Source organism: Acomys russatus, chromosome 13 (genome assembly GCF_903995435.1).
Source record: "Acomys russatus chromosome 13, mAcoRus1.1, whole genome shotgun sequence".
In the NCBI taxonomy this organism is placed as follows: domain Eukaryota; kingdom Metazoa; phylum Chordata; class Mammalia; order Rodentia; family Muridae; genus Acomys; species Acomys russatus.
In genome coordinates, this window is record NC_067149.1 from 63,034,784 (window position 1) to 63,055,022 (window position 20,239).

The following is a 20,239-nucleotide window of genomic DNA, read 5'->3' on the forward strand; positions in this document are numbered from 1 at the left end:
TTCCGTGAGTCTCGTGAGACTGCCACTAAGTGTGTTTTCTGTGAGTCTCGTGAGACAGCCACTAAGTGTGTTTTCCGTTAGTCTTGTGAGACAGCCACTAAGTGTGTTTTCCGTGAGTCTCGTGAGACAGCCACTAAGTGTGTTTTGAATGAGATTCCCTCAAAAGAAACGTTCCTAGATGCCCACAGGGAAAAATTACAAAAGAACCCCACACAACTTTTTTTTATTAGTTACTAAATTATCAGCTTACTGTAAAAACGTTGTGCCAGACCTTGCAGAAGAGAAGTGGGGCTGTGTCCTGCGTCAGGCCATCCTAGGCGTTTTGCACCTACACTCCTGTAAATTACAATCCTGCTTCTGTATTAGAGTGTAAAGTCAGTCTCTCATCAACTCAGTGTTTCTGGAATGTTGAGGAAGTGAAGACGACTCAGAGCCAGAACTTCCATGATGTCAGAATCATTACAAGTTCCCTATGTGATCTCCCTTTCTGTGTTTACCTTTAGTCTTGTATGACAACCACTACGTGTGTTTTAAATGAGATTCACCCGAAGAAGCATCCCTAGATGGGCATAGGTTGAAATTACAAAAGAAGCAGCTTCAGGGGTCAGTTTCCAAATACAGTGAGAAATGGAAAGAAAGCCTTGCATTTTACAGAAGCTAGAAAAGCAGTGTGAGGTGCGTGTGTGCTGACTAGTTATTTCCTAGGACACCAGTAAGTATATTTAGAGCAAGAGTTGACATGAGGTTGCACCAAACTAACAAGCTTCTGCACAGAAAAGAACCAAAAGATTAGGAGGCCAGCTATAAACTAAAAGGAATCTTCTCTGCTGTTCATCTGACAGTGAATTACTATCCAAAACACATCAGACATTACATACCAAAAGGACAAATAAGCCAGGCGTGGTGGCGCACGCCTTTAATCCCAGCACTCGGAGGCGGAGGCAGGAGGATTCCTGTGAGTTCGAGGCCAGCCTGGTCTACAAAGGCGAGTCTAGGACAGCCAAGGCTACCTGCCTCAGGGGGAAAAAAAGGACAAGTAATCTAACCAGCAAGTTGGAAAACAAACTGAGTAATTATATTAAATAATATTCACTACCTTAAGTTATGAGGAAATAAAAATCAAAACTACACATTCCACCTCACCCTAGTGAGATGCCTATCATGAAGGAAACAAATCTAAAGAGAAAACAGAAACAGATGCTGGGTTAGGATGTGGAAGGAAAGGAACTCTTCCATTCTGTTACTGACCGTGTAAATTAACACAGTCATTATGTAAATGAGTGTTGATGTTCCTTCCAAAACTAGAGATAGAACTATCATATGATTTAGCTGTACCTCCCCAGGGAAGGAATCCAAGTCAGCATACAAGGAAGATCCTTGTTCACATCATACTTATTTCTAGTCTATTCGAAGCAGCCAGGAATGGGGTCAGCGCCCATCGCCGGGTGAGTGGGTAGAGAAGGTGGCACATACAACCAATGTAGAAATTCAGCTATTGAGAAGAATGAATCAGGTCATTTGCAGAAAAATGGGTGGAGCTGAGATCATGACACATGTTAAACAAAGACAGGCTGTGACGGGTATTGCATGTTTTCTTTTATGTGAAACCTAAGGAGAAAGAAAAGAGAGGGCAGGGGGCTGGGCTGTTGGTAGGCAACAAGACGAGATAATAGATAAATATGATCAAAATATGTACACATGTGAAAATGTAACTGTAAGGTCTATTTTATGCAGTAAGTATATACTCATAAAAAATAATATTTCATATGTTGGCAAATAGTCACTATCCACATAAGACTTAAAAAAGCAGAAAACAAAAAACATTAAAATCTTATCTTTCACCCCTGTAGAAAAATCAATGGGACCTTAATTTAATAACTGAAGCTGGTGGTCTACATAGTAAGTTCTAGGCCAGCCACAGTCAGATAAGATAGGGTTCTCCAAAAAAGAACAAACAAACATCAAGGAAAAAGAAAAGAAAAGAAAAGAAAGCCACCAAATTTGCTGATCACAAACAGGCTAATGAAATGAATAGGCAGCTCTTCAGAAGAAGAAACATAAGTGGCCAGTAACTATTTTTAGAAGTGTCTAAAAATCCCTGGCCATCAGGGAGATACACGTTAAAACTACTCTGAGATACCACCTTCCCTAGTCAAGAGTGGTTGTGGCATTGGTGCTGGTGGTGATGTGAGAAAAGAGGAGCCCTGTATTCACTGCTGATGGGAGAGCATCCAAATACAGCCATTATAAGAATCAGTATGGAGGGTTCTCCAAAATTAAAAAATAGCGCTGTGATATGACACGCTGCACACCTGGCACATGCCCAAAAGTCTGCATCCCTACCCTAAAGACACCTGTCTACTCATGGCACTGCTGCTCTGTTCATATTAGCAAGTAAACGGAACTAGACAAAATGGTCATCAACACTTAAATGGATAGTGAAAATGTGGCATTTACACAGAATAGAGCTTTATTCAGGAAAATGAAGTCATGAAGTGCTTGCTTTTGGTTTGAATCTTACAGAAACATTTTATTTGTAGAGAAGTGTCTTTATTTCTACTTATGACAGGGAAGTCAAAGGTATAGAAATAAGTTTGATTAAAAACTATGAGGAAAGAAAATACTTAAGTTCTGTTTGGTTGGTAAAGTACAGAACAAGGGGGAAAATACTCAGAAACTCAGTGAACATTTGAAAATGGAAGTGCAGTGAGTCATGGTGCTCACCAATGAGTGAGGTGGTCCTGAGGAAATCTGGGGCCGGCACCATGCTATGAAATTGGTCCTCTAGATTAGGGACCAATACAGCCTGTTGGGTTTTGAATTAAAATTTTGTTGGACCATAGTCATGCTCCTTTGATTATGTATTGTCTATGACTATTTTCTCATTATCTAGGCATAATTTTTAGTCATGGCAAAACCATTTGGTTCACAAGGCCTAAAATGTTTACTATCCCATTGTGGAGTAAGCTTGGCTTCTTAAGTTTTTTAAGATTTATTTTATGAGTGTTTGCTTACATGCATGAATGTGTACACATATGTGACTGGTATCCTTGGAGGTAAGACGAGGGCATTAGATCCCCTGCACCTGGAGTTACAGATGTTTGTGGCCACCGCGTGGGTGCTGGGAACCAAATGCAGGTCTTCTGTGAGAACAAAAAGTGCCTTTAACCACTGAGCCATCTCTCTAGATCCCGTGTGAGACTTCCAAATTACATGGTATGTTTGGGGGCATGGATACAGTGTGCGAATCAAAGATCAAAGCTTGTAAACAAACTTTCAGCATAAAAAGCGGCATACTGTTAATGTCTTTGAATGTCTTTTTTAGAAAAAAAATCTTGATTAGAAAGGGCCAGAATATAGTGATTTGTAAGAATGTTGCTTCATTAGGGTGGGCTTTGTTTTTTAAGATAATACATGAATGTTGTTCATGAAGCCAGCATTTGAAAAGTAAATCTGAGCATTATCACTAAGCAGTTTAAATTTTTATCCGTCATTCTACATTGGAAGTTGGGACTGAATTTTATTATTTACTTGGAAATCTATTCTGTTTTATGTAGTGTTTTTGTCTTATTGTGATGTGAGTGAGTATAACCCTGAGACTAAAGCCCCTTGGCTGTGTTCTCCATCCTCTCTACCTTTATTAGCCAGCCGTATGATATGCTGCAGACAAGTTGAACACTGGAGTGTCTGTAGAGAAGCACAGGGATGTGAAGCTAAGCGTTGGTACAGTTACAGTAAGGCGTCTCAGATGAAGTGTGCTTGCACTACTGCAGCCCAGTAAGTCCTAGTGGGTCGCTGCTCACTCTCTGATCCCTTTTGCTGTTTTTGTCAACCTGATACGGAACTCAAAATCCTCCTGTCTCAGTGTCCTGATTGACGAGAGTTGAAGACCTGATTCTCCTTGCCTGGTACTTTCTTTAACTAAGGAAAATAATTTATTCTGTATATAGTATATTTTAAGGTTGATGAATAAAAAAGTGTCTGGAGGCACTAGGTTTGGTGATGGATTTCCATAGCCTTAGCATTTGAGAAGTGGAAGTAGGAAGGATCATAAGTTTGAGGCCAGGTCCTGCAGAACCAAAGCTTCAGGACCTCCCTGACGCAGGGCGACAACAGGACATCCAAGAGGAGTCCGAGTGAGGATCCTGTATTGATGGAGTGGCAGAAGCCAGAGGTCCTGAACCAGAGCAGTGACTCAGTGCAATGAACATTTGCAAGCAAAGCTGTGTGGACAAAAGAAAAGGTGTACTGTGTGGAGGGGTACAAGAGCAGAGGACAATTTGGAGGGAGGAGGAGACGCATGGGATTTAGGTGCATGATGTGCATTGATGCACAAAGAATCACTAAAAAGTTAAAAAATATTTTTTTTTTGAGGCCAGCCTAGGTTGTTTATCAACACTATCTCAAAAAACAAACCAAAAAAGAAAGAAGGAAGAATAGATACCATATATTGGCATTGACAATATACTAGATTTTTTTTAAACATTAGTTCATTTAATGTTTATAATTCCATTCAACACATGAATAAACCAAGCCTTAGAGTCTCTCGCAAAGCTGGCAGGCAGACTAGAACCTGCATGTGAAAACTCTCCTCCTGAACTCCTTCAATCCTTGCTGACCTGGGTACCTTTTCTTTCTCCACCTCTCTCTCCCTTTTGTTTTCACTGCCAACTGCAAAAGTACTATGTAGAAAGTGATGTCACCGTGCCTGCTCTGTTGCCCACTCTGGGTGGCTTGTGTTTATTCTGTCTTCCATAGTAGTGTCTGTGGTCCAGCCTTCATGTCTTCAACAGCTACATGCCACATTCCACTGCATAGATAAACTTTACTTTCAAGCTGTTCTAGATCATTCTCTTCTGGCCTCTTGTCTTCTTTGTTGCTGTTTACATAATTTTGCCTAATGAGCATCTGGTATTTGTCTTGCCTACTAAACTAATTGAGATGACTGAAATGTTGAAATATACCCATCTAGTTTTAGATTTAAAAGGACAATAATTTTTGTTCTTTCTATGATGTTAAGTGATATTTTATTGTATCTGAGTTTCTGAAGTTTTCTTTCAGTAAAATTCAATCATGAGATCTTTTTGTAAATTCATTACTTCCAAGGCCCTATGCGTGCCACATGCCAGTGTCATCTGCACCTGCATCCATTCCTAACCTCATGTATGTACACTGAAACAGTGCCTTGTGGCGACACTTAGAAAACAGCCTTGCAAGCTTTGGAAGCATCCTTAATCTCTCTCCTTTACTCAACAAACTTGTACCTTCTATTGGCAGACCTAGTTGACACCTCTTCTAAAAGTGTCCAGCTATGCTGCCTCCTGTGTCTCTAGCCTCCCTCCCTTCTGTGCCACCATCATCTCTCCAGTTACCATAGCCTCTCAGCTTTTCTGAGCTCTGCATTTGGCCTTTTCTGATCCATTCCCCATACTGTAGAAGAGTGCATCTTCTCAAAGTGTAAACACAAGCAGCTTTCCCGTTGCTCTGAAAGCATGCCCAGAGATCACTTGCGTGGTCCAAGAATCCAGTACTAGCTGACTTCCTGTATCTCAGACTTCATCACCTCGCCATTTTCTCTCACTCCACTATATTTGGTTTACAAGCCTTCTTCTCTTTAGAATGCCAAGTTTAGAGTCTAAATTTAGCTTGCCCAATCTGGGCCCCACCCCCACCGCCACTTTTATGTCATTAAGTCAGTGCTTAAATACTGTTCCTCAGGGCTTTTTCTGATCCTCCACTCTCAGTCCCATAGTGCATCTTAGCTCTCTGCATAGCCCTTTCTGTAGTATATTCTCTGATTCCTCCCTGTAGGTTGTAAGCTCCCGAGGTGTGCACAGGAGTGTTTGCCACAGACTGTACTCAGCACATGTTTGCAGAATGAGCAAACAAAGGGAACAAATTTCTTTTGGAAGTGGTAAGATTTCCACAATACTTAGGGTAACATTGTAGTCATCTCATTAACAATATTCTTAGCAAAACAGGAAAAAACCCACAACTTCTTGGGTATTAAGTAGTTATTATAATGTCTCAACAGAAAGTAATAATAGTGCTGTCCCAACCCTGGCTTTTCTTTTCACTTACATAATGCAATATTTAATAAATATTTTTCTCTTATACCTTTATTCAGAAGCAAAATTGCCTTGTATGTCCTTTATTTTTCTAGTAAAGAATGAGGGTTTTCTCTAGTATAAGTATTGCCTGTAGCAACAGACAACTTAAATGCCAAAATAATGTATAATTAGGTCTATTCATTATCTTGCCACATACTAAGTCAATGCTAAGGATTTATTGCTACAGTAAAAGTCAGTGGTATATTTAAGCTTGTTTTATAAAAATTCATTTTTAAAATTCAATTCTTTTTTGTCAGTAGCATATTTATTATGTAGAATCTATACCTTTGCCAAAGACTCCTGCAAATTTATGTGCAAAGATCATCCTGTTACTGCTCCCTTCCATTTAACAACCCATGGGGTTCATTTTATTTTTAAGTTTATTCATTTTATTCTCTGTGTGTTCTGCCTGCATGCATGTCTTTGCGCCACATGTGTGCTTGATAGTCCCTTTGGAGGTCAGAAGAAGAAATCGGATCTCCTGAGACTGGAGTTGTAGATGGTTGTGAACCACCATGTGGGTGCTGGAAACCACGCCCATGTCCTCTGCAGAGCAACAAGTAATCTTAACCACTGAGCCTCTCTCTAGCCTCTCTAGCCCCTTTAATTTATTATTTTTAAGTGTGTGTGTGGGGGGGGGGTGTGAGTGCACGGGCCACAGAGGCTAGAAGATGGCTTATGATGCGTTGGAGCTGGAGTTACAGGCAGTTGTAAGCTACCCGGTGTGAGTTCTGGACACAAACTTGGCTCCTCGGGAAGAGCAGAGCACATTCTTCTTCACCACTGAGCCATCTCTTTCGCCCCTCGGTTTCTTCATGGATAGTTGGAGAGTTCCAAATTTTGATAGTTACTAAAAATGACTATTTTAGAAGTCAGATGATTTCCTGTTTTCTACTGCCTTCTGAAGCCCTGGGTGAGGGCTGTAGAAAGCAGAAAGAGGAGTCTCTGGCAGCAGTGTACAGAGCGTCAGTGTTCTGAGTGTGATTGGCACTGTGTGGGACTGGGACCATCATTGGTTTGCCTCAAAGAGTGAAATGGTGACAGCAATGACAGAGGCTATTTTGAACTAATGGTTTTTCTTCTCATGTTCAAGATTCTCTGGCCACTGTTCCCTTCCCTAGTTGATTAAGCCTTCTTTAGACTTCTCATAAATATATGGCAGTGTGATCTTGAGGGCCTCTAGCTAGTAGCTCAGTAGTCAACCCTAATGATGTGAAGTTTGATAAACTTATACTCTAAGATCCTCTACTGCTGAGTACTGTGCAGAGCTTGAGTAAGCCTGCTAGCCACTCTTGGAGGAAACACGGTGACAGAGCAGAGGTTTTTTTGGGAGGAAATTGTATTAACTCTTTCTGTACTTTATAACTAAGGTCTGTCTACATATACTCTCAAACTTTGTAAACAAGCTGAAATTAAAATCTTTTTATCCTTTTTTCCTACCCTTCTTGGGAATGGAAAACGTAATGGAAGTCCCAGGATCTGAGTCAGGGCCTGAGAGTTTGTCATTTTGCAAAACTAGTATAGGGAATGGCGTGGCTCTGGTTAACTCTCCTCAGAGTGCTTGTTGCCTCCCCCTTCCTCCATTCTTAGCAGATCACCAAACCACCTGGGAGAGAAATAAAGCTGTCAAGTATTAACTTCATTAGCTCTTTTCTGCTTTTTCAACCCAAGTCTGTCTATATCTTGTTTTGTTTTTCCTTACTTATTACTTCTACTCTCCAAAACCAAGGGGAAATTTTTCATGAAGATGCCACAAGAATTCACTAAAGAAAGGATTTTTCTACCAGTGATGTTCTGGAAAGCCATAGGTAAATCAAAACAACAATCCGTAGGTCTTTATATAATGACATCATATACCTGCCTCTGTGTCCCTGAGTGCTGGGATTACAAATGTGTGCCACTGTTCTCGGCTCATATACAGAAACTTATTGGCGATTGAGTATTCACCTTAATTAAGAACAGAAATGATAAAGCTTATGTTTATAAGTTTCAGTCTGATAAAATTTTATTACATGCTAAAAGTCATTAAAGAAAAAAATTTGTTGTACTTTATCAGTTTCAAGCTTTCGCTTTATGTAATTAGATAATTGAGAGAGCACAAAGCAAGCTACTGGCTGCCAAGGAATTGATCCACAGCTGTAAGAATGCTCAGAACTCAAGATAACTTTTAAGTAGGCCAAGATGTCAGACATATTCCACAGAGAAAAAACTTACACATATAGCTAATAAATAACATATTACACAAACACAAAAAGACCTTACACACATAGCTAATAAGCACATGAAAAGTGTTCAGTGCCATCAGACTTCAGGGTATTACAAAGTGAAAATACCCAAGCCCACTGGTGCTCTTACACCAGTGGATAACTGGGAACACTCTTTAACACCAGTGGTTAGCTGGGAACACACTTACACCGGTGGATAACCGGGAACACTGTTACACTGGTGGATAACCGGGAACACTGTTACACTGGTGGATAACCGGGAACACTGTTACACTGGTGGATAACCGGGAACACTGTTACACTGGTGGATAACCGGGAACACTGTTACACTGGTGGATAACCGGGAATACTGTTACATTGGTGGTGGGAATATGCAGCAGTATAACCACTTGGAAAGAAGCTGTCGTTTTCTGAAAAGGTTATTTATGAGCCTCATTGTGCGATGCCACTCCCATCCATCTACTCAGGACTGAACTACATTTGCACAAAGATTTGTGCTAAGATGTTGGTAGTGTCATTATTCCTCATAGCCTCAGAATGGACATGGGTGCCATCTCCTGCCCAGGTGCTATGAAGGGATAACAAATGGGCAATATCCACACAATAGCACACTACCCAGAAATCAAAAGAAAGCACTAGCTGACAGTGCAATATGAGTAAACTTGAAGCCCTAGAGAGGGTGGTTTCTCTAATCTCTCTCTCAACCTTAGAATTTAAGGAGATTCTCCACAGTCGTGTGGCCTCACACAGACAGACTAGAGACTTTTGAAGTGAGTGAATGAGTGTGTGTACAGTATGTGCATGTTTTCTCATATTCGTCGGCTACCCCAGATGACGCTGCTGCAAGCCTGTGCTAAACAAAATAACCACAAACTGTAGTATAGTGCACACAGCACCAAGTGTGAGTCCTAACACTCTGCAGAGGGAGTAGTGTCTTAGTAAGAGCCGTGCATGGGAGGGGAGGAAAAATGTGAGATCTCTGTCTCTCACCTACTCAGGTTGCCTGGGAGCCCATCACTGCTCTAAAAGTACAGCAAATTGCAGGCAAAACTCATGGAGGCTGGACATAGAGGTACATGCTTGTCATCAAGCCTGGGACATCATGAGCCTGAGGCTAGCCTGGGTAGCATAGTGAGATCCTGCTTCAAAATAGCAACAAAAAGATCTATTCTCGATTCTTACATTCCCACCCGTGGCTAAGTGTCGATTAAAAAAATATATAATTAAATCTTCAGAGAACACATGATTGTCAGAGGAATAGATGATATCTTCGTTCGTTGAATTCTTTAAGCATTCATTCTTATTGGGAAATATTTGTTATGGACTTTGCTGGTAGGAAGGGTAAGCCAGTCAATTAAAGAATGATTACATAACATAGAGATTGATGAAACAATAACAAAAGTATGGCCGTGTGCACTGTCAAAGATTGAGCAGGCAGCCCCAAACTCACAGCTGCTGCCTACATAGTGCAACCCTGGCTCACAGAACAGACCTCTGATTACTGTGGACAGTAAAGTAGAACGTATAAAAGAGGAAAAAATGATGCTGAAGGGAAGTGAGGTGGTGTGGAGAGACGTAACTGGTGAGATGAAAGAAAACAGGACTGTGCCTGTGCTGCTGTGCTCCTTCTTCACCTGTCCACTGCTCGGCGTAAAGGATGCTTGCCATCTGCTTCCAGATTCCTCTCAGAATAGTTAGGTTCTCTCTCTCTTGTCCTAGTGTTGGCACCATCTTTGTTCATGCAGCTGGTGTCACTGCTCTAGTCCCCGTATAGGTCCCTGGGCCTCTGTCCAGGTCCTCACCTCACTCCTGGCTGTCCCTTGGCCTTCCTCTCCATTCCCTTAGTGTTCATCTAGGCATCTCAGAGCTTTCCCCCATAAAAGCACAAGTAATTTTCCTTATCAAAATGCTTTACCCTCCCTCTAGACTTTCAATCAGTTTGTGACTCTTGGTGCTTGCTTTTATCTTTTGTTCTTTCTCTTCCTAGACTTTTTCTTCAAAGATAGAATATTCTGCAGCTACCCACAGGCCTAAAGCTCCAAAGCTCTTTGACAGTACGAATGCTGGAGAAAATGTTTTGTTGGTAGTTTTCTTTGAACTTAACAAAGTTTTCCCTGGAAAAGTGTTAAAATTAAACGTAGCTGTATGTACTTCTCTCTGTGGTCCTCTCGTAGCCCTCAGTCTGGAGGTTGAACCTAAGGTCTTGCAGAAGCTAGCAAGTACTTTATCCACATTACATCTTTAGTCCTTGATTTTTAAAAAGTATTTCAGACTGTGTATATATGTATATGTCTTTGTTGATGTGTGCATTTGAGTGTGGGTGCCCAGTGCGGATAGATGCTGGGAGCTAAACTTGGTTTATTTGCAAGGGCAGTATGTCCTCCTAACTACAGAGCTATCCTCTGTTCTTGATTGATTGGTTGAGTGATTTTGTGGTAGTATCTTTTATGTACCTCTTGCTGGCCTTGAACTTGCTATATAACTAATTTGCAATTTTTATTATATTTCTTTTTTAAATATACATTTATATTATTACACATATATAAAATAAACTACATATAGCAAGAAGAACCATGAAACAATCAGGAATTATATAAATGTTAGATCCATAGTGGTTTGGCTATTTGTATTTGGTAAACTTGAAGAAAACATCTTTCCTATCTTGATGTGTCTAAAATTCTGAATGAAAATCAGTATCTATCATATCTCATCACTATCAACTTAAAACATATAGCTAGACTTAAAAACATCTTAACCCCTAAACAACTAAGCTTAATTGTAAGACTAAACTATCTGGACTTCAACCACATCAGAGACTTGAGAAGAAATATAACTTAATTACCTGAGTAAACAGGAAGTGTGGTGTAGCAGCTTCCAAAATGAAAAACTGATAGAGACAGTTTGCTGCCGGAACAGTCACCCAAAACTCTCTATAATGTTGGAGCATCATCTACAGCCTTCTGGCCCAATATATCTGACAGACATATTTGTGAGTCAAGAACTATTAAGGACTTGCTCACCCTTTTTGGCCGAGTTTGGAAAGTGCCATTGCAGGCTGTTTAGGATAATTAAGTAATACAGTATAATGGTTAGTTGATCAAATCATCTCATGCCAATTACTAGTCAGTCTGTTTTTTATCACAAGAATATATCCATCCTAGATTTAGCAGATAAGATTCTATAGATAGATAAGGTAAAATAGATAAGGTCTTCAAAAACCTCAGAGCACTACAGAATATGGCATTTAAAGATGTTTTTATTATTTTAAAGATTATTTGACAGCGAGACAGGTTAACTCCTGGCAACACCCAGTCTTCCACAAAGAGGGTGATGAGCATCAAAGAACCTCCTCATGGAGATGGCTTCAAATGTGACAAACAAACCACTGGGCAAAATGTCTTCATTTCTGCTACAGACAGAATTCTGCCTAAAAAACGGGCAAGCCTGGATGCAGGCAGAGTCGACAGCCAATGCTGTCTTGATCTCACAATCCTCCTTTCTCTGTCTTCTTAGTTCTGGGATTACAGGGTAATATCTTATTTTTAAAATGCTGGTATCCTAGAGGCTTGCTGCCTTCTTTGTGAGTGTCAAGTGTCAGACGCGTCCTACAGATGTTTCTTGGTTTTGCTTGTCTGCCCAGAGGGAAAACGGGAAGTGGGCGTGAAAGAGTGTGGTTGGGTTTTGCTGGACGGGATTGAACTGAAGCAGTGATAAATCTCCATCCTCCCAAAGTCCATGGCTGTTGCCACAGTTCACCCAGCAAACCACAATGAACCATTTATGTTCTAATAGAAATGTATATGTATAAACTCAGGGTTTTCTATCGTTTTTATAAAACTTGTTCTTTAAAATACACAGTTTTGCCTAGAGTGGCGGCACACAGCTTTAATCTCAGCATTGAGGGGGAGGGGGCAGAACTCTCTCTGAGTTACAGATCAGCCAGGACAGTCGGATGCGCACACACACACAAACACCAAAAAACAAATTTTAGAAAATTCTGTTTTCTACACTTAGCAATATTTGGGTCATGCCTGCTGTTGTGTAACACCATCTATAATTTATTATATAATCTGTAGGTTAGAAAAAAAAATCAACTTTAACTTGAGGTTAACAAACAATGGCGCAAATGTATATCAGCATTTCGGTTCACTGCTGTTTACACAGGAGAAATTAAACGCCTTTAGAAAAAACTAAAAACCACCAAGTTGCATGTGAGTAAGGCTGAAAACACAGAGCAAGCATAGCAGTGAGGAGCAGCAGCGCCTGCCTCCCAGGTCTTGCTGCCTGACAGGTAGGCAGGAGGACAGACCGAGGAGTGAATCCTAGTTTGTTTGCTTTATCAGTGCTTATATTTACGTTTGGGGGCATATCTTAGATGTCTTAAAATTGCAGTTTTCTTCAGCATCTTGGCATATTGTGTTGACAGTTGAGTATTGACACTTGGGGCTGGAGATGGCACAGCCAATAAGAGCATTGCTGCGCTTGCAGAAGACCCGTTCAGCACACAGATGCCTGTGTTTCAGCTCAAGAGAGATCTAAGTCTCTCTCCTCTGCCACCAGTACTCACGTGCACAAATCCACACAGAGACATATAATTAAAAATAAGATAAATCTTTTTAAAATGTTGAAACATAAGGGTATGCTTTAATAAAAGTGCAGGAGTGTTTCGTGCTTAGAACAGCAAGTTAAATGAAGCCCTGAGACCGCGGAGCTAAAGTCCAGCCTGCTGGCGCGGCAGTGTGTGGAGTGAGTGCAGCTCTGAGTTTGTTCAGAAGTAGGTCATTGCTTGCTGAGATACCAAGTTATTTGAGTTAGACACCGAGCATGCTCATAGGAGGGACCTGCTCCAGAAGACTGCAGTGTGCTCCAGCTTCTGGTGGAAAGAGCAGGAGGAAGAACGCGGTGTCATCCATCTGTCAGAAAGCAGAAGCCCTCGCTGAGGAGCAGAGCGCGGCTTCATAAACAAAAGGCTGTCTTTGGTGAGTGAATGGTTTACTCTGCTTTGTCTGTTCCCAGTAGGCTGCCTGTGCCTTTACTTACATCTGCAGCTCGTTTTGTGCTGAGCCGAAGCTGTATGTAGTTAGTGCACACCGCTCTGGAAAAAATTCCTCTGCTCTCTCAAGTCTCATCCTTCGTAAATACTGCCAGGTTATTTGTGAGGTGACAAGCTTACAAACTGCTGTGACAATACTTCCCCATGCCTTCCACAGATAGCATTGCTCCTGTGGTGGTGGAACTGTGTACCGAGAGACCGGGATTCGCCCATTCAGGCAGTTTAGCATTCTTGTTTTTCACACACTAGTATTTCACTGTTCTTGCTTTATAGTGAAATCACAACTTTTGCCTTTACTGTATTTGTTAAAGTAATAAGTAAGACTTGTTTAGAATAAGATCAGTTAATTGAATGAAAATAAGAGGGTAGTTACAGTAATATACATATTAACTAGGTGGTTCAAAACTAAAAGTGTGCTTGGCAATGCAGCTAGTCATGTACAATTGTCTAAAGTAAAACGAAAGTGGCAGCACATTGTAAACTGTGCTACAATTCCATATCCATCTTTGGACTCCGCTCTGTTTTAGCTACTGCATTAATTATGCAAGTGTTCAGAACAATGTTTTTCTGGTTTTAGTTGCTTGCTAGGAAGATAATCTTAAGTAATTTCCAATTTTCTTAATCCAAAGTGTTTGTTTTAGTATGAACTTAAAAGGAAGGTGCTTTATATGTTTCCACATATTACTCTTAAGACACCAGGTGATATTTATAATCTTTTATTGTTGTGTTTAATGAACACTATGCTTAACTACTTGGAATAGATACAGTTGACTATCAAGTCTTCTGGGTATTCTGGAGTTTCAAATTCTACCTCTGTGCTTGGGATAAGTACTATAGCTTTTGAGAGAAAGCATAAAATCACCATATATCTTTCCTTGGGGAAAACTGTGTTGTACATCTGAATGTCAGGTAGGGAATTTGCAGTTTAGCGGGTACTTTGAAGAGCTCTAGAAAGAATGTGGGGGGAGAATACTGAAGGCTCAGTGCTGCCACGTGCCAGGCAGTTATGTGATGCTTTCCTAAAATACCTCTATTTTTTTTTAACTGCCCCCGCTATGCCATTTTCCAGGATTGGCGCATGAGAAGGAAGTGGGTGTGCATTTAAGCTTGGAGATTCATAAAGAGAAGGTTAGTGGTTAGACATGGGGACGGGTGAAAGGTGCTCAGGAAATGTCTCCTGCTCATGACCTTGGGTACCACAAGTATCATTTGCTGCACTTATTTTTTAGTATAAGACTGCTGGGTAAATAGCAAGTTCTATAAGGTGTCTACTGTGTTTATTGCCTGGATGCAAAACACATGGCTGCTAGAGACACTAAGCAGCTCCACTTTTATGTATTTTGCTGACTTCTTTTCTCTAGGCATTTCAGACGAGCTATATGGTTAAACCTCTGTTGATGTCAAAGTTAATTGGTGTATTTAGTCCTTTTTGCCTCTCTTCATCGAGCATTAGAGCACTTCAATAGAAAAAGGATGACAAAAAGACTTACTTTTTCCCACATAGAAATAGTGGGAAAGATGAAAGGAGAGGCATATGGAAAGAAAGTTGCTGATTGTAAAGGATGCCTGGCTCTACCAAGGAAGTATAGCTCTGTTGTTCATAGTCAGGCCAGTGTGTTCATCCCTGCCTAAGGGACACTCACGCAGCCTCTGCCACACTCATCAGGGCAGGAAGCCCCTGAGTGATGATGGGCCCTGTGGTCAAGTCAACTTGAAAAAAGCAAGCTTTGACGGCTTTCACACAGAGTGTGGCCTTTTCCCGTCCTGCTCAGGGACTTAATTTCTCCTGGAATATAATTGGCTTTGAAAAGAAAAACTATACAAGCCATTAAACATTTAACAGACGTTCTGATAATCCAAGTAGGAGCTCTGCTCAGTATGGAGGTGAGAGGCCACCTTACAGGGGAAGAGTTCAAAGACCTGTGCACGGTGAGCCTTAGCTAACAGGGCCAGGAGCATGCTAAAACCACTTTCTTAAAAGATGGGTGCTGCCCTAACCAAGGTTTGCGCAAAATCACAGTTTTTGGGTTTTGGTTTTTGGGTGTTTTGTTTTGTTTTTGGAAGCCAGTTAGAAGCATAGACAAATACTGTGCGAATATTGTACAGAAACTTTTACAGTTCTCACAAGTTTCTCTTCTTCTTAACCTTTAGTCGCGTGTGGCAGGCACACCTGGGAACCAGTGCCCAGGAGACAGCAGTGGTCCAGGACAACCTGTGTGGTAGATAGCCAGATTGTGGCTTTTGAAGGGAAATAATAATAATAATAATAATAATAATAGTAATAGTAATCTTAAAAAGACAAGGATTTCATTGAATATTCCTGTCAAACAAACCTTCCGAAGATGTTTGTAGTAAGAAAGAAAGTAGCTTTTGCAGTCTGGTAGACCTGGGCCTTTGACCCTGCCACTTATTACTTCATGTGGCTGTCTGCATTTCACTGGTCTCACCATCATCCCCCCCCCCCCACACACACACACTATAAACAGAAATGTCTAATTTTTTAACATGAGAAAGTCAAATTTTCTATTTTAGACTGGCGTTAGTAGAAAAGAGCTGTTTAAATAAGTATTGCCTTAGTTTCATAATTAGAAAATGTTACCTTTCTTGTTTTTTAAAGCAGTCTGACTAAAGCATATTTACTTATTTAAAATGATTTATTTATGTGTTTTGCATGTATGCCCACATGCCAGTAGGGGGCATCAGGTCCCATTATAGATGGTTGCTGGAAATTGAACGCAGGACCTCTTGAAGAGCAGCCAGTGCTTTTAAATGCTGAGCCATCTCTCCAGCCCCCGAGCATACTCACTTATAAACAATAGTATACTTTGGATTTTTTATTTTGTTATGTTTATTTATGTGTATGAATATTTTGCTCAAATGTATGACATTGGGAACTGGGAATCCAACCCAGATCCTCTGCATGAACAAGCGTTCTTTACCACTGAGCTATCTCTCCATAACAATGAGAGAGGTGGGGGAGGGGGAGGGACAGAAAGAGCGTAGAATGTAAACCCAGCTTTATTTTGAGCTGGGTTTTTTTGTTTGGTTTTGTTTGGTTTTTGGTTTTTCGAGACAGGGTTTCTCTGTGTAGCCTTGGCCGTCTTAGACTTGCTTTGTAGATTAGGCTGGCCTCGAACTCACAGAGATCCGCTCACCTCTGCCTCTGAGTGCTGGCAGTGCCAGCTTTGAGCTGGTTTTATTTTATTTTATTTTGGCTTTTAAGACAAATCTCCTGTAGCCAGTGATGGCCTTGAACTCTGATCCTTCTACATCTGTCTCCTAAGAGCTAGTTACCTCCAATCCTGGTTCCATGTTAACTTTCTAGAGTGGTTGTAAACTCCTGTGTGCTCCAGCTGTAGCCTGCACAGTGAAAGGCATGACTAAGCTTTACTCTGCTTTAGCCAGGTGTTACGGTGCACGCCTGTAGTCCCACCACTTAGGAAGCAGGAGGACCAGAAGATTATGATCACATGAATGCAGATACCCACAAATGACAGGGTTGTCAAATGCCCCTGGGGCTGGAGTTGTAGGTGGCTGTGATGTGTGTGCTGGGAACTGAACTCAGTTCCTCTGGGAGAGCAGAGTGTGTGCTTAATCATTGAGCTATTGCTCCAGCCCACAACTTTTTTTTTTAACCCAGGTATTTTTATTTTACTATATCAGCCATGTTAACTAAAATTACCTTTAGGTGAGTATGAATTCCTCATCTAGTGGTTGGCATCCACCAAATGTAGATTTGCTTGGTTTCACTCTGTTGGGGGCAGGGTGGAAAGCCAGAACTCTTTGTGATGATTGTTGTTCTAATAAAACCATTAAGAATCAAACTGGGCCAGGCATGGTGGAGCATGCCTTTAATTCCAGCATTCAGGAAAGCAGAGGCAGGTGGATGGCTGTGAATTTGAGGCCAGCCTGGTCTATAAAGCAAGTCCAGGACAATCAGGGCTACACAGAGAAACCCTGTCTTGAAAAAGGAAAAAAAAAAAAAAATCAAACTGAGCTAGCTGCCATCTTGCATCCCCGCTGGTCTGCCCGCCCTGGGCATGAACCCCAGTCCCCCGTACATTGGTGGGAAAAGAACTGCTTGCACAAAGAAGAAGGTGGTTCACAAAACAGCCACAGCAGATCATTTAAAAAAAAATTTTTTTTTTTCAGTTCTCCTTAAAGAAGTTAGGGGTAAACAATATCTGTGTCCATTTTAACAACCCTAAAGTGCAGGCATCTCTGGCAGCAAACACCTTCACCATTACGGGCCACACCGAGACAAAGCAGCTGACAGAAATGCTTCCCCGCCTCCTAAACCAGCTTGGTACAGACAGGATGACTAGTGTAAGGAGACTGGCTGAAGCTCTGCCCAAACAATCTGTGGATGGGAAAGCACCACTTGCTACTGCAGAGGATGATGAGGATGAGGTTCCAGATCTGGTGGAGAATTTTGATGAGGCTTCTAGGAACGAGGCAAACTGAATTGAGGCAGCCTCTGAAGAAGGTGACACTTGCCGAAGTTACGGGAGCTGCTATTTTATATCATGACTGCTTTTTAAAATTCTTTGGTTTATGGATCTGATAAAATCTAGATCTCTAATATTTTTAATCCCAAGCCCTCTGGACACTGCAGCTCTTTTCAGTTTTTGCTTATACACAACTCAGTCTTCACAGCAAACTAAGCTGAAGAAGCCTGGGAATAAAGTTTGGAAAAGGTTAATAAAATTCTTTGCCTAGTTTTTAAAAAAATCAAACTGAAGCCAGACAGTGGTAGCACATGCCTTTATCCCAGTTCTTGGGAGGCAAAGGCGGGTGGATCATTTGAGTTCTGAGTTCCAGGCCAGCCTGATCTACAAAGCAAGTTCCGAGGCAGCTAAGGTTACACAGATAAACCCTGTCTTGCAAAGCGAATAAATAAATAAATAAATGAGCAAATGAAATCTGAGTAAGAATCAGGGTGAGATTATTAGATACTATTGTGTAATTCAGTTCTTTGTAGTTACTTATACCCAAGTAAACTCTAAGGCCCATGAATGAGGCCACCCAGTATAACTCTTCCTTAGCACGACTGGTCATCTGTCACACTGGCAAAGAATTTGTCAAGTAGTATCTCTCAATAGTCCTATATTTTGTCTTCTCTCTGGTATATTTCTTCTAAGAATGGCTTTTTGGCAAATTTAAGGTGGTTCAGCTGAAATGATATAAAAGTGTATTTTAATGAACTCTCAGGTATGATAGGCATCTTAGTGCTCAATTGCTGTGAAGGGATTCCATGACCATGGCAAACTCTTTTAATTGGGGCTGGCTTACAGTTCCAGAGGTTTGGTCTATTGTCGTGGTGAGAAGCATGGCGATGTGCAGGCAGACATGGTGCTAGAGAAGTTGAGAGTTCTGTGTCCAGATCTGTGGGCCTCAGGAAGAGAGAGACACTGGGGCTGGCTTTCAGAACCTTAAAGCCCACCCTCCAGCAAGGGCTCGACTATTCCCTTGCAAGTGGTGCCAGTCTCTGATGACTAAGTGTTCAAATATATGAGCCAGTAGGGGCCATTTGTGTTCAAACCACCACAGTAGAATCATTAGAAGTACATGATTCTTCACCTAACCTAACTCGAGTTAAGCCAGTTAAGCATGGCTCCTAACCATACAGAAAGTTTATCTGCACCCTAACCTCAGTCTGGAATGGCCTCGGCGTTCTGATGGTGCCCTTCAGTCAATTTCTCTTGATTGTAGCTCTTTGGTGGTTCCATATGGATTCTTTCTTCATTAAAGTTGTTTCATCATTTCTTTTTCTTGAGGTCATTTTGGTTTTCTTCACATTTGTCTATGCTCAAATCTAGATCTTTGCTAACAACTGTCTCATATGAATCCTTCATGTAGCCAGATGCTGTAGTCAAGTGGGCTGTGAGTGTGGTCCCCACTCAAGTGCTAGATAGAAGCTCAGTCCCCACAGTAGAGAGGTGTTAAGGGGGTTAAGCGCTTAGAGGCAAGGTCTAGTGAGTGATTGGTTGGACCATCTCAGGTTTAATGGAGTTTGTTGGGCTCTGGCACGAGATTGGGTTGATGTAGAAAGAAGAGTTTGGCCCCTGAGTTTCTCACTGTCTTGCCATGTGATCTCATCCACATATGCTCCCACTACTGTAATCTGCCTGGAGATCCTCATCAGAGGCCAAACAGACAGTACTTGGACTTTCTGCTTCTAAAACACTAAACCAAATAAATCTCTTTCAGCCGTTAGTGTTTTGTTACAGAAACAGAAAACAGAATGTGTGCATTTGTTTCCACAGAATTCTCTCTTGGACCAGAGCTAGTAAGATGACCCAGTGGGTAAGCCACTTGCTACACAAGCTGACTATACGAAGTTGATCCTTGCAGTCCACAAAAAAGTATAAGGAGAGAAACTTCAGAAAGTTGTCCTCTGTACTCCACACATACCCACAGTAAAGCACTATAATAAAAGTTTAGAGACGAAAAGCAAGGACTCATCTAAAATAAAAGGCAATAACAGTGACAGTAACCTTCTTGGTTTTGGTTTTGGTTTTGGGACTGTCTCAAGTTATCCAGGCTTGGAGCTGAAGGGCCCAGATCTTCCTGCCTCCAGCAATTTTGGGTTCATAGGCATTCAGAACCTTCTTTTCTTCCCACATAGAAATGCCATTCTCCTGTGCCCCTCTGTTATTAGGGGGAAGGCCATCAGATTCTATCTTATCTAGAATGAATATTTCATTTGACAAACTGTTGGTATGCTTTCTTACATCTGTCACAAATTATCATTGGAGTCTAGCCTTTAAAATGGTTTGGGCTGAGTGCTGAAGAAAAGTCTCCATGGTTAAGATCACTGGCTGCTCTTACAGGGGACCTGGATTTGATTT

General features: G+C 41.3%; 2 protein-coding genes across 2 annotated transcripts in view; both read left to right on the forward strand.

Moving 5' to 3' along the window:
• Positions 1 to 20,239, forward strand: part of Plekha5 (pleckstrin homology domain containing A5) — a 189,605-nt gene that overhangs the window by 57,653 nt on the left and 111,713 nt on the right. The window lies entirely within an intron of this gene.
• LOC127196923 (transcription factor BTF3-like) lies at positions 15,267 to 17,852 on the forward strand. Its single transcript, XM_051154643.1, has 2 exons — positions 15,267 to 15,317; positions 17,541 to 17,852. The coding sequence occupies exons 1-2, from the start codon at positions 15,267 to 15,269 to the stop codon at positions 17,850 to 17,852; spliced, it is 363 nt and encodes a 120-aa protein (XP_051010600.1).

Excerpts from the sequence above, each read along its gene's own strand:
- LOC127196923 (XM_051154643.1), top strand. The coding sequence starts at position 15,267 with ATGGAGGTGAGAGGCCACCTTACAGGGGAAGAGTTCAAAGACCTGTGC. Across the intron at positions 15,318-17,540 it reads AGTTCAAAGACCTGTGCACG|TTCTCCTTAAAGAAGTTAGG; the intron begins GTGAGCCTTAGC and ends TTTTTTTTTCAG.